General features: G+C 33.1%; 1 protein-coding gene across 7 annotated transcripts in view; it reads right to left on the bottom strand.

Moving 5' to 3' along the window:
* Cnot2 (CCR4-NOT transcription complex subunit 2) overlaps positions 1–19600 on the bottom strand; it is an 87121-nt gene that overhangs the window by 32440 nt on the left and 35081 nt on the right. For all 7 annotated transcript variants that reach the window (XM_074083894.1, XM_074083897.1, XM_074083892.1 and 4 more), the window contains one exon: positions 11646–11768. In XM_074083894.1, coding sequence (XP_073939995.1) covers positions 11646–11768 — 123 coding nt within the window. Of the gene's footprint in view, positions 1–11645; positions 11769–19600 lie in introns of those variants that run through there.

Raw genomic sequence — 19600 nt, 5'->3', positions numbered from 1 at the left:
ATTAATTATATTAGAGCACAAAGAAAGAACACAGCACTGTACCTTTTACAAATCTGCACACCATACCATAAATATGAATCTAACTCACATTTTTCTTTCTTCAGAAAACACAAACATCGTGTAAAAAATGGCACATTTCTTAAAAGACTATCCAAAATGGATGAAACCAACTGTGGAAATGGAAATAACATTTAACACTGCTAAGAGGTTTTTTTTTAAGTTACATTAAATTAAACTATAGTAACATTATTACTTCAGTTTTAAAAGTAGGCTGACTAAACTAACAAAAACACAAAGCTAAAATCTCAAAAAACCAGCTATATATAAAGTTATGAGATTACTTGATTCTCAGACAATACATTAAACAAGTTCTAATTTCAATTTAATACCTAAAAAGAAGCTTTATACTTCGTAAGATCATTTCCTGATTTTTATATACAAATAAATGATGTGTATCAAATGGAGAAAAAGTTATATACACATAGGAAGATAAGTGGAATGGATACAATAGAAAAAAGACAAAAATACAAACATAACATATGATTTGTTTGTGATATGAAGTTCATAGCATTTGTTGTACAATGCCTTTGAATTTACTGTATCAATGTTTTTTTTCTAGTAACATAAAAATTTTTTGAGGGTATGTTATATTAAAAGAACATGCTATATTCATTTTTGTATTTTTTCACAGAAATAGAAATGTAGTAGTACCATATAAAAAACAGATATTTAAGTCGAGTAAATGAAAATATATGTAAAGGCATGTTTGTATACCCTGTTCCATCAAAACATTTTAATTAAATAGGACATGGGCCATGTCATTAAGAGGTGTGTAATCTAGTGGGAAAAGAGAATGAATTATACCACTATATTCTAAAGCACAGTGTGGCAGGTGTTATAAAAGAAGTATAAAGCATCACTGGAAAAAGATCATTGTGAGGTACAAGGTTGAGGTATGAATAAAACTTTGTAGGAAACACTCAAAGAGCGTACAGAAAGGAACCTTTGAGGCCAACAATATGCAGTGAGTATAAGGTTTGTGACATGATGAGAAAACAAAATGAGAAATAATAGTAAATTCGAAAGGAGATAAAGCTTAGTCTAATTGGGGAATATAATAATGGAAATGAATGTTGGGGCCAGATTGCAAAGGGCCTTCTTAAATGTTCTACAAAAATTACTATCAACTGTGGTAATAAAGAAAAAAAAAATATTAAACACAGACACGACATAATCAAAATGTGCTTTGAGAACGTAATTCCAAGAGCAAAAATAGATGGAAATGGTGAGATACCACAAGCAGACGGAAGTGGGACTACAAATAAAGCATTCTGGTGGTAGAAGTTACAGTATTTTGGGGTACAGGGAAAAGGAGGTTGGGTATAGAATCACAAAAGAGAAAACTATCAAAAGCCACTTTAATGGTTTCCAGGGAAGGAAAATCATATTGACACTGACAGTTGTTGAGAAAACCAAGATAAAAACATTTAAACAATGGCAGTTTGACCATATGCTTTATGTTATTTTCTTGTGAAAAATTCTTAAATTGTTTCAGTTATTCTGAAGTATGCAAAATTTTTTACACAACAGTTTTAAACCAATGATACTCATCAGACTCTCTTGATGGAAGGTAGAATTACATACTACTCAAAAACAAGTAGTGTGTGTAATAATGAATTTTCCAATAAAGCATCAAATCTTACATATATTTCTTCTCAAAGTCAGAGGTTGTATAATCTAGACAATTATACTAACATTCAAGCTATATATTTTTGACGTCTAACCCAACAGATAAAAAGATGCCTGATCAAATTATTTTCTTAGATACGATAGCCATTACTGTTATCACATTAACTAGAAATATAAAAAGTCCGTTTCCAAACTGTAAGAACAAAATCAAAGGAGATATTTAATATACAGTAAAGTTTTAGTTAGTGACAAAAGGTAAAATGTCTATATGAAACATGTAAGAATCATAACTTGATCATTACTAGCTATACATGAGTGAATATAGTTGCTTCCAAGGTTTCAAATAAAATATACTGGCTGATATGATTTCATGACTTAGAATGATTCATAACATGAACATTTTCAAATGAACAACTTAGAACTAACACTTCTAAAAAAAAAATCTATGTCTACTGAAAACTGCAAAGAACAAGCATTTTAGTTTTCTTTCTCAGAAAGGTAATGCATACTTAAATGATTTACAAGTGGACCAAGATAGCAGCCCTCTCAGCAAGAGAAGAGGGAGTAAGTAATGAGAGTCACAATATGAAGGCAGACAGACTGTGGCTCCCAAAGTCAGTTACTTCAAACCAGGAGCTGTAGTATGATCCATTTACCACAGTGTGTAATACTAAATATCATTTTCTCTGCTGCTACTATATGAAGGTACTTAGTTAATAGTGCATAATAGGAAAATGATCATTTGATGTCAAACGTAAGAATTTTTAACCTTTAACACATCCATGAAAAATAAGCAATGATCAGCTTGCAAACATATGTTAAAACTACTATGTTAAAAGTGAAACATATTGTCTTACAGAATTTATCTCTAGTGATGTCTTTTAATTCTAAAGCACATTTCATGAACTAAATCAGTGCTAAAAATGGACTTAAGCATAGTCAAAGAACGTAAATGAGACAGGAATGCCATTTATGAGAGCAAAGAAAAGGAATAAGAAATGTACTCTGAATCCTTCATCCACTGCGTCAGGTGTGCTTGTCACAATCCGGCAGTTAGCTAATAAAAGAGATCCATATACAAACAGCACTCTCAACAAATTTTTTGTAATTATCGGTATATATGTGTGTAAAGATGTATATGTATTAATAATTTTAAAAGAAATACATGTTATATATAATATATACCATACATGCTAATGCTCTGAAGGACAGAGTTTCTACTTGCTCTCATAATAACTTATTTATAAATTAATCAAATAATTTTTTAACTAAAAAAAAAAAGAAATGTACTCTGGCAGAGCATCAACTACTGCTAACATGTAATAGAAAATTCACATTTTTTTTAAATGATGAAAGTTAATGATAGCCAAGTGAATTTCTTTAAAAAAATACATAAAACCTTAGATTAAGAGATACATTAAGTAGGGAAAGCAGTGTAAATAGAAAGAGCCCAGTTCAGAGTCAGAAAATAATTTAGATGTGAATTTTGGTTCTGTCACTTACCTAAGGAACAGAGCCTCAGTTGTCTTCCTGTACGATGAAATAACATTACCCACCTCACAGAGTTGAAGATTAAAGTAGGTAAGATATGGCACATAGCAAGGGCTCAATAAGTTATAGCAAAAGTTGATAAAATCTAATACTTCTCTTTTTATAGCACAGGGGCGTTAAGTCTCTGGGAAACTTATTAAAAAAATACCTTACATAACTTTTTGTTTAAGGAGCTAAAGAAAGAAGTTTATCTTCACAAATTATATGTAAAAATAAGGTACAGAAAACTTGTAGTATTCTCAAGAGGTAGAAAAAGATTAAATGTCATTATCAGCAGAATGAAGAAACCAACAAGTAGGATATCATATTCACAGTCTAAAACCATCATCATAATGGCGCAACTCATATCCCTCAAGAAATGTACAATATATACTCCAAACTACATAAAAATAAAAATTTAGAAGCAGCTAGAACAATGCGTGATTCTAGTTATTTCTTTTCCTAACTGACCAAATGGCCACTTTATCCTTTTTATCATACACAGCATATGAAGGAAATCAACAAATTAGAACTACAGTGTTGTGCTGTTCTGTTTCGTTTTTGAGACAGGATCTTATATAGCCCAGGCTGGCCTGGAATTCACTACACAACCTTGTCTGGGCATTGAACTTGTGATCTTCCTGCCTCTGCCTATCTAATACTGAGATTAAAGATGTACACTACCACACCCAGCTCTAGAACTGTATTGTAAAAATAATTTCACTATTAATAGACACAACATTAACATTTACGACCCCGTAACAGTCTAAAAATTTTTGCTTAAAAATGTCTATTTGATGGCCAAAAAAACACATGAAAAAAGGCTCACCATCTCTAGCCATAAAGGAAATGCAAATTAAGACCACACTAAGATTCCACCTCACCCGTTAGAATAGCCATCATTAGCAACACCACCAACAACAGGTGTTGGCAAGGATGTGGGGAAAAAGGAACCTTTTTACACTGCTGGTGGGAATGCAAACTAGTTCAACCACTCTGGAAAAAAATTTGGGAGGCTTCTTAAAAATGTAAACGTAGACCTTAGATATGATCCAGCAATACCACTCTTGGGGATATACCCAAAAGAATGTGACTCAGGTTACTCCAGAGGCACCTGCACACCCATGTTTATTGCAGCACTATTCACAATAGCCAAGTTATGGAAATAGCCAAGATGCCCCACTACTGATGAATGGATCAAGAAAATGTGGTATTTGTACACAATGATGATGACAGTGAAAAGAAGCTATCCTTATTTATACTAGACTTTAACAGAATATTATTACCGGTATGAGAACAATCTTAGTTGCAGTAACTGCTGTAGGCTAACACTATTATGAAAGCATGGTATGAATTCAAAATGGTCTGTCAGAGTAAGTATGTAGCCTACACTTCTTAGTTTTCAGTTTTGTAAATGTAGAACAGGTTTCACATCTCAGGTATTTTTGGCAAATCTTAAAAGAGGCCTCTACAAGTTTGTGCTCAAATGATTATGCATAAGAATCATCAAAATGTGTATATACTCAAAGACTCCTAAAATAAAAAAAGTATATCAGCAGTTAAAATGCATATATATTTTAAGTCTACAAGTTAGATTATATTATTTCCTAGTACATCTTAAGTGAAAGCTTCTCATGTTTTGTAGTCTCCAAGATGAAAATAATAGTAATAACAAGGAAAACAAGCTAGCATCTATGACTTATTTAATATGGTGAAAATATTTAAGTAACATTTCTATAATATGCCTAATACTGCTTTTGTATTTAAAATAGCAAATGGCATTCATACATGGACAGGTGTCTCTTAAAGTTAAGTACTTTGAAATAAGAAGTAGCTGTATTTAATTAGGACACAATTTTAAACAAAGTATTTTCCTAAATATTTTTTAAAATATACAGACAAAGAAGAAATGGTGTATTTTATGCTGTATGGATAGTGTAAATCAGAAACTTTGGATTTTTAAAAGTAATCACACCATTTTTAAGTGTAAATTCAGTGACATTAGAATACTGATTTTATACATATATATATAAAACTTTTTTTTTCTTTGAGGAGTGGGACTGGGGTTTGAAATTGGGCTTCACACTTACAAAGCAGGTACTCTACTGCTTGAGTCACACCTCTAGTCCATTTTGGTATGGTTATTTTGGAGATGGAGTCTGTCTGCCACTATTTGCCTACACTAGTTTTAAACTGAGATCCTCCTGATCTCAGCCTCCCAAGAAATGAGCCACCAGCATCTGGCTAGGATGTTGATTTTAAAGATATTAGTTTAGTTACTTCTCCACGTATCCTAAAAAGATATAAAATGTATTCTAATTCAAAACTCTATTGTTAATACTGGGCTGGAAGCATATGGCAGAATGCCTACTAGACAGAGCAAGGGCCTGAGTTCAAACTCAAGTACAGCTGAAACATAGAAATATGCTGGACGCATGGTTTCAAGCAGTAGAGTGTTTGCCTAGCAAGTACAAAAGCCCTGAATTCAAACCCCAGTGAAGCAAAAGTAAAAAAGGAAAACAAAAACAAAAACCCTTCAAGATGTACTTAAACACTAGTCAGTTTTCCTTTATCACAAATTACAATGAAAATTATTTTCTCACTCTTCCCAGAGAAAAAAAAATTTAATTATCCCAGTCATTTATTTAGTATGTTTAAAATGTCTCTCCTTTAAAATTCTTATACAGAAGACCCATTTAGTGATACAATATACATACATATATGTATATAAAAATATACATATATATATATTTTAAAAATTACCTGAAAAACCAAAGAGAATCAAATGAATACTATTTATAAACATACTAAAAGCCAACATTTATTAAAAATTTATTTTTGTAAACCCTAAAGTTTTACATAGTTATTTCTTCAATCATTACATCTATCCACAAGTTACGTTACAGAAGAGAAAACTGGGATACACACAGACTAAGTAACTTGCCCTAAGATGCATAGTGGGTAAATTATACACCAGAAATAAAACATCCTCATAGTAGGATTTCCAGAGTCCACATTCCCTATTACCAAAAACTAATGAAAGAATGTTATAAAACACAAGTATTCTATAGATCAGTAAAAAATCTGAAAAATACTTGAAAATGGAAATATAAAACCCCCCTTTTCTTGCCTTTTTTTTTTTTGGTGAGTCTGGGGTTTGAACTTGCAAAGCAGGTGCTCTACCACTTGAGACATACTTCCAGCCCCAATGATCCTTATTAAAAGGCACAAAGAAAGAGGTATTTTTCTGAAAGGTAGACAAATATTGGTATGGATGGGCAAGAGTCAAAAAAATTTATTAAAAAAGGGATGTAGAAGGCTTTACCTAAAATGTTTAAATGGTCTATAAAAGCTAAAGCTATAGCAACTTAAACTGTTATAGTTCTGAAACAGAATCAGTATGATAAAGAGGACAAGATTTTAAAAACAGGTCCAAGAATACATCAAACACTGTTATATATTAAGGGGAATACTTCAATTAGTCTTAAATAAATGGTCTAATTCAGGGGCAGGAAAACCACTACCTGCAAGCCAAATACAGCATGCTGTCCTGTTTTTGTTGAATACATGAAAAACGGAATGTTTTTACATTACAAATGTAAAATTATTAATTTTACCTCTTTATCCACAAAGCCCAGTTACTAACTGGTCCATCAAGGGACAGTTTTCCGACCTATGATCTAAAGCATAAATGATGTTGAACAATGGATAACATCACAGGCTGAAAAAAATGTCTGGCACCTTACAATTCATACTTTAAACCAAAATACATTTCTAATGGACATCAAGTTTATAAGTGAGGAATAAAACATACTAGGAAAGACTTAAGTATGGCCTCAAAACCAGAAACCATTAAAAAAAAAAATCCCATAAAGAAATGATGTTTGATGAAGAGAACACCCACAGAGTAAGAGAAAATATTTGCCACCTACACATCAGACAAAGGACTGATAACCAGAATATATAGGGAACTTAAAAAACTAAATTCTCCCAAAATTAATGAACCAATAAAGAAATGGGCAACTGAACTAAACAGAACTTTCTCAAAAGAAGAAATTCAAATGGCCAAAAAACACATGAAAAAATGCTCACCATCTCTAGCAATAAAGGAAATGCAAATTAAAACCACACTAACATTCTACCTCACCCCTGTTAGAATAGCCATCATTGGCAACACCACCAACAACAGGTGTTGGCGAGGATGCTGGGAGAAAGGAACCCTCTTACACTGTTGGTGGGAATGTAAACTAGTACAACCACTCTGGAAAAAAATTTGGAGGCTACTTAAAAAGCTAAACATTGATCTACCATTTGATCCAGCAATATCACTCTTGGGGATATACCCAAAAGACTGTGACACAGGTTACTCCAGAGGCAACGGCACACCCATGTTTATTGCGGCACTATTCACAATAGCCAAGTTATGGAAACAGCCAAGATGCCCTCCACTGACAAATGGATCAAGAAAATGTGGTATCTATGCACAATGGAATTTTATGCAGCCATGAAGAATGAAATGTTATCATTCGCTGGTAAATGGATGGAATTGGAGAACATCATTCTGAGTGAGGTTAGCTTGGCCCAAGACCGAAAATCGTATGTTCTCCCTCATATGTGCACATTAGATCAAGGGCAAACACAACAATGGGATTGGACTTTGAGCACATGATAAAAGTGAGAGCACACAAGGGAGGGGTGAGGATAGGTAAGACACCTAAAAAATTAGCTAGCATTTGTTGCCCTCAACGCAGAGAAACTAAAGCAGATACCTTAAAAGCAACTGAGGCCAATAGGAAAAGGGGAACAGGTACTAGAGAAAAGGTTAGATCAAAAAGAATTAACCTAGAAGGTAACACCCACGCACAGGAAATCAATGTGAGTCAATGCCCTGTATAGCTATCCTTATCTCAACCAGCAAAACCCCTTGTTCCTTCCTATTATTGCTTATACTCTCTCTACAACAAAATTAGAAATAAGGGCAAAATAGTTTCTGCTGGGTATTGGGGGGGGGAGGGTGGGGGCGGAGTGGGTGGTAAGGGAGGGGGTGGGGGCAGTGGGGAGAAATGAACCAATCCTTGTATGCACATATGAATAATAAAAGAAAAATGAAAGAAAAAAAAAAAAAGGAATTAACCTAGAAGGTAACACACATGCACAGGAAATCAATGTGAGTCAATGTCCTGTATAGCTATCCTTATCTCAACCAGCAAAAACCCTTGTTCCTTCCAATTATTGCTTATACTCTCTCTACAACAAAATTAGAAATAAGGGCAAAATAGTTTCTGCTGGGTATTGAGGGGTGGGAAGGAGAGGGAGGGGGCGGAGTGGGTGGTAAGGGAGGGGGTGGGGGCAGGGGGGAGAAATGACCCAAGCCTTGTATGCACATATGAATAATAAAATTAAAAAAAAAAAAAAAGAATTAACCTAGAAGGTAACACACACGCACAGGAAATTAATGTGAGTCAACTCCCTGTATAGCTATCCTCGTCTCAACCAGCAAAAACCCTTGTTCCTTCCTATTATTGCTTATACTCTTTCTACAACAAAATTAGAAATAAGGGTAAAATAGTTTCTGCTGGGAATTGAGGGGGTGGGAGGGAGAGGGAAAGGGCGGAGTGGGTGGTAAGGGAGGGGGTGGGGGCAGGGGGGAGAAATGACCCAAGCCTTGTATGCACATATGAATAATAAAATAATAATAATAATAATAATAAAAGAAATGATGTTTGAGGAGACACATTTAACATGATTTAAACATTATATAATACATGCATGAATTGAAATATGCACACATGTGGCATCCTATTAATATGTACAATTTTGTTTTTATGTATCAGTTAAAAATAATTTATTTTTGAAAAAAGAAAACCAGAGATCCGACATGGGGGCTGCACGCCTGTAACTCCAAATGATCAGGAGGACCATGGTTTAAGTCCAGCCCAGGCAAAAAGTTAGTGAGACCCCTATCTCAACAACAACAAAAAGCTGAGCATGGAAGCATGTATCTGTAATCCCAGGTTTGTAGGAGGCACAGGCAGGAAAATCACAGCCTGAGTCTAGCCTGGGCAAAAACATAGGACTCTATCCAAAAAATAACTAAAGCAAAAGAGGGCTGACAAAGTGGCCCAACTGGTAAAGGACCAGTCTAATAAGTGCAAAGCTCTATGTTCAAACCACAGTACCATCAAAAAATTAGTATGAATGATAAAACCGCTGTATATTATAACTACATAAACTAAAGATGAAAAGTTGAGAAAATATTTGTAACTAATGACAAGAATTATTACCTTTACTATACGAAGAATACTATCAGGATTTATGTTCTCAGTAGAGAAACAGGAAATGGCATAAAAATATACAATCCACAAGGGATTACAAATGGACAGCAACTATATGAAGAAGACATATCATACTGTGCACGTACGTGTGTGTGTGTGCAAAATTAGTAATGTTTTAGTGTATGCATACTAAAATAATGAAATTTTGTCAATTAGCAAAGACTTAAAGATCTTAAGCGTACACAGACTGCTGAGGAGAGTAAAAACTGGTAGATTTTTGGTGGAAAATAATGTCCTCATGCTATAGAAATTTAAATAATCATAGAAATTTTAATGAAAATATTTAAAGTACAAAACTCAAAATTCAGCAATTCAATTAATCCTGATAAGACTGAAAAGTTTTTGTTTTCTTCTTCTTCCTATCTGCATTTTGAGTTTATAGTTTCCCTCTGCTATTTTGTAGTAAGAAAAAGCAATAGCAACAATATTTTTGAGACAGTTCCCATGCTATTTACAGACGAGGAAACTGAGTCTTGGAGCAGTTCCTGCTAACAGGCAAAGTCAGGAACCAAATGCATACTTCTACTGCTTTAGAGTTCAAGTTCTTAATTTGCATACATATTACCTTCTTAATTTAAAACCAAAAGTTTCAAGAAGTAAAACAGTCTGTGTCACTTCTGTGACAATCAACTAGATTAGAATGGTAACAAACATGTAATTATGGGTGACTTTAAAACTACAACAGGTTTATCATATTTATGCATTTTAGAAAACACATTTGTTATACACTTTCTATCCAATGATCCAATTTCAGATTAGAGTTTGAATGTTTCATACTTTTCTAATTAAATGCTTTTCACCCACTAGTAAGACTTTGCTATCATTTTTCTATCAAACTTAACTTTCATTATATAATCTCAGTAACATACAGTCATAGTTTGTATTTCTGCAGTAACACCAAATACCAATTCTTATCTAGAAAGCTGACACTTAAAATGCAAACACGTGGAAATAGTCATTCAATATAATTTACATCATGTAGCAAACAGCTAGAAAAGTAAGCAAGATAACAGATAGTAAGATGACATCATTCCATAAGTTATTATGGTATACACTAATTATAAACAGCCATCACACACGTATTTTGAAAAGATATAATGCAATTGATAGTTTTTTTCCAAAATGACACAATTTTGAAATAAAAATAAAGGGAGAAACATACCAAAGCAAGGGAGGGGACCAAAACTAAAATCCTAACTTAAACCTCAATTTGTGATTTACTTTGTCTAAAAAGACATAAGAAGTCATTTACTAATAACTAACTTTAATGAAAAGTGAAGACATTACCCACCTTAGAACATTATAAATGCTTTAAATAAGTCAGAATCTCATTAGGTTAATAGAGGAGATTGCTATATAGATAGGGAAATCAGGAGTAGTAAATTTGAAAAGGTCTGAAAGAAAAAAACGTGGGCAGGTGCAAGAGTGCAACTAGTTTGACTAAAGAGCATAAAATACAATTTGAACTAGCTCGAAAGAATTTGAACAAATGAATTTATTTTTTGGGCTATATTCTAAATCTTATTCCAGAAGGGATTATTGAATTACTAGACTTCCAAAGCACAATTCACACCTTTATAATATATCATCTACCATATTTTGACTATAGTTCAAACATTTTGTACTGTAGTATCCCTATAACTGAAGAGGAAAGATACACGCCCTACCTGATGTCTGGAATTAAAGCCAGAAGATTATATAGCAAGGATAAAGTTTTATTGAAATTTGTCATCATCTTTAAATCTGTGAAAGAATTCTCTGTATGTGCCCTTGCTTTAATATGAAAAAGTTACTTCTCACATTAAATAAACAAGAAACACAGATGACCTGAAAATTATAGTTTGTTCCATGTGAAAATATCGTACTTCCTATCACAATATTATCTTATTTCAACTTATAACTTAAGAATCACAGGACACTGATGTTTCTCATTAGAATGTTAAGTTCTTTGTATTAGCATCCTCAAGGCCAATCACTATACCTAACATACAACCACCCAACCACAGCCAGTACCAGGCAGTTCACATGCTGTTTTTCAGGAACCCAGTAACAGATACAGCTAAGTAAACACAATGTAACCAATTAACTTACATCTTTTTCTGACCGGTGTGGGAACATAGAAGACTGGCTGTAGTACATGTTTTCGTCATGGTAGTCACTGTCGACCCCCTCTACAAACTTCTTTCTTGAAGCACCAAACATGCTGTTTGTCACCTAAACAAAAATATTACTTTTATCAAGAACAGTATTTTGGAAAATGTCCAGCTTTACCTGACTCCTATGCGGAAACATGAAAAGACCATTCCTAAGACATAAAAGTAGATAAACTAAGACCTAATGGGGCTCATAATAAAGTTATAAATCTGATTTTAAAAATATTTCTAGGTTCTAAAATTAAGAGATGGATCTTAAAATCTGTTTTACACAACAGTTCTACTTATTTTTAAAGAACTAAAATCACTTACTTTTGAAAAATGACAGCTATAAATATAATTTTCCCATAAAGATTTTTTTAAGTTAAATTATCCAAAGTCCTCACATGCATCTGAAGTATCAGTCTGTCAGCACTATACCTACTTTTAAAAAATTATGTTTTCCAGAGCATATCATTTTTACTTGCAATGTAAGTTTATTGAGGTAGAGTATTTTTTGAATCAGTATACAATAGATGGCATACAGAATTTTATCTGAGGCCACAGGACACTTTTTATCTACTCATATAACAGGACAATTTTTTACTCATCACATTGTTTCAAACCTCTTCTGTTTACTACTTACTCTTTTAAGTCTTTACAACACCACTAGCAATTTGGAATCTACACAATAATTTATAAAATCTGTGCTAATTTTGCTGACTTCTATTTTTCTCTCTATAGTTTCCAGAATTGTTAGCTATCTGAGGTAACTTACATTCAACATGTCTTTCCTCTTCAAGTACTTTGAAGAGTAAATTCGAATGCCAAATAATAGCAAAGATTTGTAAATATTTGAATAAGTTAGTTACACATTTTTACAAGTACAATTTTGAAGGGAAACACCTCAAATTTGTTATCTTTTACACTTATGATTAGGGTATTTTATTCAATTATAAATAAGATGTAATTTCCTTGATATCTTATTTTAAGATGAAGTACTATAGTCACTATTATTTACCATTAGACAAGGTGAAATGAAACACTGCAGACTATAAAGGCCAAATTTCATATGAAACTGCTGCAAGTACCCATACTATTTAAGCAATTACTTTGTATCTGAGTTACATGTTAAATTTGTAGGGAACACAATTATTTAGCTATCCTTCCTAACAAGGTCTGAGAAAAAGGTATTCAGGCAGATATGAACATAACCATTAATTTGCTCTATGTTTTACAGCTATTAACCCCTTTAGGTATGAAATAATAGGTATTTTTTAAGAGTCTATTAATTCATTAGAACATAGATACTTAATCTTCTTTTGGCAGTGGACTCCCTGGTGAGCCTCATAAAAGCTATTCTATAATTCTGAACAGAATTTCACAGCAGGATTCCACATGCCTATCCAACCACCTTCTAAGTATTCTTTAAGAGGGAGTGGGGGATGTTCTTTAGTGAGTTTAATTTTAAAAAAAGAAACAGTAGCCAAAAAAAGCACTTTATAGTTTGCAAATTAGACTCAATATATACGAGACTGCAAATCTGTTTTGCAAACATTAAGAATGCATTTAATGTTCCTTACAGGACTTTCAATACTAAGCTCTAATTCTAGGAAAGAATAAACACGGAAAAATGGCATATAACATACATAATTCAATAAATTTCAGCTGAATACCAGGACATTTCTGATCAAATTTTACACACATATATTAACTCAAATATATACAAAGTCGACTCTTTTTGACAATGTTTGAATAACATTATCAAAACCAAGGAGAGACTCCAAGAATTTGAAAATTGAAGTTAATTGTATAGAATAAAACATTTCATGGATTAATACTGTGCAAGATGAAATGCTTCAAAGGAAAACACAGAAATGTCCATCTTCTTCCAATACCAGATTTTCTTGACTATGTGTGGGGGTAGGAAAGAGGAGAGAAAGAATGTACACAAAAATTCATTTTTGCTTTGTGTGCTTCAACATACAAATTACCTATCAGTGAGAATACTAACCTTTGCTACAATTTCAATAAAGAGATTCAAGAGTAGAATGCTCTGCTACCTAAATGTGAGCCCTAGACAGGGATGGTTACTGGGATGAGACAAAGAATTTTGATCCATGGCAACATTGGAAAGTATTAACAGTAGTTTTTCATAAAGGTAGATTTATTTAATTTTTAAGGGCTTGGCTTCATTCAACATATAATGATGGAACAAGGTAGGAAGAGATTTTAGAATAGGTATGGATGGTAAAATTGGAAAGAAAACAGCAGAGAGATAAACAAACTACCGAGGCAAATACTTGCAGGAAGAACATTCAGTTCAGAGAGAGAGAGAGCAAATGCATTTGTGGTATGATTCAAACAGCACGAATTTAGTGGTGAATGCAAGTTTTTAAGTCAGACGTACTGGCTAAGAGACAGATCACTGAGTACTTGCAATCTGGATTTTATTGTGTGTGAGGCGGGAAATTAAAAAAGGTATTTGGGGGAAGTTTAAGAGTGACATACTTGGCTTTTTAAAAAACAACTATAGTTATTCCAGGAAGAATGAGCCAAGGAAGTAAGAATAGAAGCAGGAAAATGGGTTAGGAGGGTAGCAATAGATGATGATGGCTTGGACTACAGAGGTAGTAGCAGATGTAAAGTGGGTGATAAAGGACAGACTTTGAAGAAGAGCAGATATGGATGAATGCATGGATGGATGATGGGTGGTGTAACGTACAAGGGGTACATTTTCCTCCTAGAAGAGAATAATTAGGGAACCCAGAAGCCAATTTCTATCCATTTCAAAGAGACTATATCAATACTGTATTGAAATTACTGATTATATCATGTATATTACAGCTATATTGGAAAATGAAAAAATTTAGAACTAGTTAAAATCAAATTATACTTCCTCTTACCCTAGATATAAAATTTGTGAGACTCTTTGGTACAATGTAACAACTATTTTCAAGTGTACAGCAAATCAAGGGCTTATATCTACTTTGTTAACTGTCTACCAAGAAAGAATGATAAATGTATGACACAAAACAATGTTTCTTATATTTCTTTAAAACACAGATCTAAAACATTTAATCATGACTTTTTTTAAATCTTTCCCTTGATTCTACAAGACCTAAGCAGCATATTCTAAAAAGCATATAAAGTTAGTGCATACTAAATTCTCCTTATCAGGCTGACTCCTCCTAGTACTTTTCAGAAAGTAGTAAACAAGAATTATGCTGGGGGGTAGAATGGAAACACTAAAGTGGCTAAATTTTTTTTTGCTATACTCCATTTTTTTTTTGGACTGGCTATGAATTCCTAAGGTATGATATTTATAACATTTAAATATACTGCTTCAAAGCCAAATGCATAAGTTAGAGTAAGTACAGAAAAGAATTTTCATAAACCCTGAAGTTGAGCTAATCAAACCAACAACTTCAGAGAAGACTGGTCAGGTGGCCCTTGATGCAGAAAGAGAAGTAACAGATAAGACCCAGAGCTTTTTTTAAATGGACAGAGAAATAAAACTAGTATGCTTTATAAACAAAGCTTGAAAATACATGTATGTATATATAAGCATAAATAGGAAAAGGCAGGAAAAAATAGACTATATTCAAAAAAGGACAGTGTTTAATATAACTAAATATCCTTCAGCGAGACTTCTGGAGAGGAAATTCCTCTGAAACCTAGAATGCTAGCAAATGCTGGTCTAGACACAGAATCCTATTCCCTGGAGACACTTTCCATGGCACAGTGGTCCTTTCATGTTAGCAAATATAGTATGATCACCAAATCTTTCTCTAGTCTTAACTAAAGATTCTAACAGAATATTTTAAAGTGCTGATAAAAAAATAATTCTACTTGGAAAGTACAATGTGATTAATAACAATGTTATTATTAAATTGGTAATATTTAAAACTGATTTTCTGAATTTTTTCCTTCTATTTTGTTCATTCTATCAAGCCCTATCCTTTTTTTCAGAGGCTTTTATATTTGTCTAGTTTTATCCTTTTACCTATCTTCATCTTAGTTTAAGCTCTGGGCTATATTTTTTTAAGCCTCCTGACTGGTCTTCTTTCACATTTCAACACATATTGATGAGGGTTTACTGAACGAATTATGCGGGAAAAAAAATGTCCCAATGAAGACAATGCTGAATAATAATAGCTCCTGACTTGAGCAAGCTCACAGTCTAGGCAGAAGACAAACTACAAATGAATGATAAAAATATGAAAATTTTGCTTATATTCTCTCTTCAACAAAATTAGAGATATGGGCAGAATAGTTTCTGCTGGGTAGCGAGGGGTAAGGGGGGGTAAGGGAAGAGGCGGGGAGGAAGGGGGGAGAAATGACCCAAACATTGTATGCACATGTGAATAAAATAAAAATTAAAAAAAAAAGAATAAAAAAAAAAAAGAAAATTTATATTGGTCCTTTGAGAACCCAAGTAAGTGAACATCTTACTCTGTCTAAAGAAAACAGAGTAGAAGGCTATATTATAAAAAAAGTAGTATTTGGACAATACCTTGCTTTTTTAAAAAAAAAAAAAGTAAGCTGAGCACTAGTGGCTCACACAAGACATCTCTAAAATAGAACAAAATAGACTAGAGGTGTGGCTCAATAGGTAGAGTGCTTACTTTGCAAGCCTGTAATCCTGAGCTCAAACCTCAGTCCCAGCCCCCAAAATAAAAGTAGTATGTGAAGTGGGAGGAGGGAGGAGCAAGCATATGCATATGCAAGGGCTCAGAAGTGAATGAAAGCCTAGAAACATAGGAAACAATAAAAGTTTTAATATGGCCAATATAACCAGCGTCTGAAAGGAAAGTGCTAGATGGGAAAAACAGGCAGGACCTCAGAGCCAGACTGAGAGGACCAGAGAAATCAAGCGCAAAATTCTAGGTGATAAACTATTATCACTGTGATCTTCAACACTTAAGCCAAAATGATCAAACTCTAAGTATCTATTACAATTTTCTCTACCACATTTCACTAACACAAGCCACTCCAACCTCTTCATTTTATTCTTCATTACCCTTAAATGTATTCTCCCACATCAAAGTGATTTTTACAGTAAAAATTACTTATTTTCATGGATCTGCTAATAAAATTCCTCAACAGCTTCCAAAAATCAAGTAGTCTTTCAAGGCCCTTGGTTAATCTCTCTGACCTCTTCCCAGGACTCCTCACACCAATAACCTCTTATCACATCTTTAGTTACTCAAACACAAGTTCTTTTCTACTTCAGAATCTTCTGCATATGCTAATACTTCTACTTAAAAATGCCTTTTCCCTCATTCTTTGAAACTTTTACACTAGATTAAATGCTTTAAAATTTATTTATGTAATCATAATGATTATATATGATAATGCTATGAGGTACAAATAATTACTAGCCCTATTCTGTAGCTGGGAAAATTAAGGAACATAAATTAGTTAAATTGTCCAAGGCAATGCTAAACTATAAAGAGAAAAGCATTTATGGCCCACAACAATAATAAAAAAGCAAAACAAAACAAAAAGAGATCATTGGCTATCTCTTTTCATAAAGGAAATATATTCCTCAAAGCACATCTGGTTCAAAAATACTGTGGGGAATGTTATTTCTAATGTGAAAAATATATAACAAATAGTTCATGAATCTGCTTAGAATGGATCTATGAAGAGAAAAGATCTATATAAATGTTAAAATCTAGAATTTCTTAATGCAACTTATATCGTTTTCATGAAAATACTGCCGTAAGTCACTTTAGAAGAAAACATACCAGAAACTCTGAAGACTGACTCTTTTTCTCTTTACAATAGCTTCCTTGGAATATTAACAACTTAATCCTTAAAGCCTACTCCTTTGAATCAGTTCCCTCAGATAACCTCAGTAGTAGACAATATCTGCTTTCTGGGGTATATTTCATTTAAAAAAAGAATAAATGTCATTTAATCATTTCTTATGAGGAACATTATTAATTAAATGCAACTTAGGCTATCAGACAACTAAAGTTACGGTCACATGAGTGACATGAATTTTCATAAACAATCCTCTGAAACATCAGCAAAAGACTGTCCATGGATTTGTGCTGGTTGTCACAAAACACACACACAAACACACACACACACACACACACACACACACAAGCTAGAATTTCTGATTTATTAAATCAAATAAGTAACATAAAGATAAAGCAACTCATGTCAGAGTCTTGACAAATGTCCAGTAAGAAAGCAGTAAAAACTGCCCTTAATAAATGAGTGCACAGAAAACGTAATTAATCATCACTTTGAAGAAGGGTTAAGTATAATGGCAAGTAAGTCCTTCCCACAGGTTACAGAAACATTCCGTGTATTTCTAGAGGGCCTATCAAAAAATGTGTTGCCTGTGTCTGAGACAAAGACAGACAAAGAGAAGAGACATCACTTTTACTAATCCAAAACCTGAAATCTGGTGACTTAAATTGCTTTTTTCAGATGGTATTTCCAAATAAAAAAGAAAAAAAAAAAAACCACACCTAACACTATACCTCTTACTATGCACCCTCCAAATCTATAAATTCTCTTAAAATAAGTGTTACCAAAATGTCTATAAATGTCCCCTGCAATCTGGTATTGATGTAGGGAGAGTATGTTGTGAACGCTTCAATTTGAATAAGCTAATTTTGTGATTTTTTTTCCAAAATCTGAGCATCTCCTATATTAATAAGACTTTCTTATATACATTCAAATTTGAATCACCAACATAAAGGTTTAAAAGTATACCAAGGCTAAGGATGTAGTTCAGTGGGAGTGTGACTGTCTACCACGTACAAAGCCTTGAGCTTGATCCCCATTCCCAACAGACAAAAAAAAAAAAAATAAAATTGACATTAAAAGTTAAGTGCAACATAGTTAAACCCAAGTTTCAGTCATTCAAAAAGAGCTAATCTATAGAAAAAATGACATAATCATATACCAATTACAGAATCAACTTTTGAACAACAGCAAGTTAGAGTGGAGAACTAACATAATAAAGTCTAACTTAAAGTACTTTCGCCTTAAATTATCAGAATACAAAATTATAAAATGGCAAGTGGCAAGAAAAGTTAACAGTAGAAAAACCTCTAAGTTTAGGACACAAAACAAATCCTCTAAGCATAAAGGAATTATTCCAGTGAGAGTGAATATCTTAAACCAATTCTTTAAAAGGGGAGGACTATTCTAATTAAAAGTGACAGAAGAAGAGACTTAAATATATATTGAGAAAAAAGATATCTCTGATCTACTTTCCTGAAGGATATGCCTCTCCACAAGGCTCTCAAGAAATTAAAAAACTGTAGAATTTGAAAGACCACACAGGGTTTCCCCTTTTTGCCCTGCTTTTTCTGTAGACTTTCATATTTTAAGACATAGAAAAAAATATAATCTCCTTGTCCTTCCCAAAGAAGACAGTTACACATGTGCATGCCTGTGATTCTGTAGATACTGAAACTCAATTAAGCTCAAAGTCACAGAAACAAATCAGAATACAGCACAATGTTTTCTGGCACAATTTTGAGAGCGCTCTGAGAAAAGAATCCTATTTATATCACCATCTCCATGCCTTCATAGTAGGCCATCAATAAGTTTTAGAACTAAGTAATTTCAACTGAAGACACAGAGTGCTTGAAAATGAAATGTTGCTTTTGGTTTCTGGAATTGAAAGTCTTCAATAACCTCAGTTTAAAAAAATCAGTGTTACAAATTTAAAGTCCTCTGATGTCCAGTGACCTCCCAAATAATGTTTTCTTCATTTTAAAGTACCTTAACCTGTCTTCTTTGAAACTAAACACTTTAATATATTAATGATATTTTGGTATCCTATATCTTTCATTTTATTCTGAGTTTAATTTTAAATGTCTTATTATGTGCTAAAGAATCTACAAGTCATACAAATATGAATCACATCCAATAGACCCA

Source organism: Castor canadensis, chromosome 8 (genome assembly GCF_047511655.1).
Source record: "Castor canadensis chromosome 8, mCasCan1.hap1v2, whole genome shotgun sequence".
NCBI lineage: Eukaryota > Metazoa > Chordata > Mammalia > Rodentia > Castoridae > Castor > Castor canadensis.
Note: the sequence above shows the minus strand (reverse complement) of the source record. Positions and strands in the feature narration are given on the sequence as shown.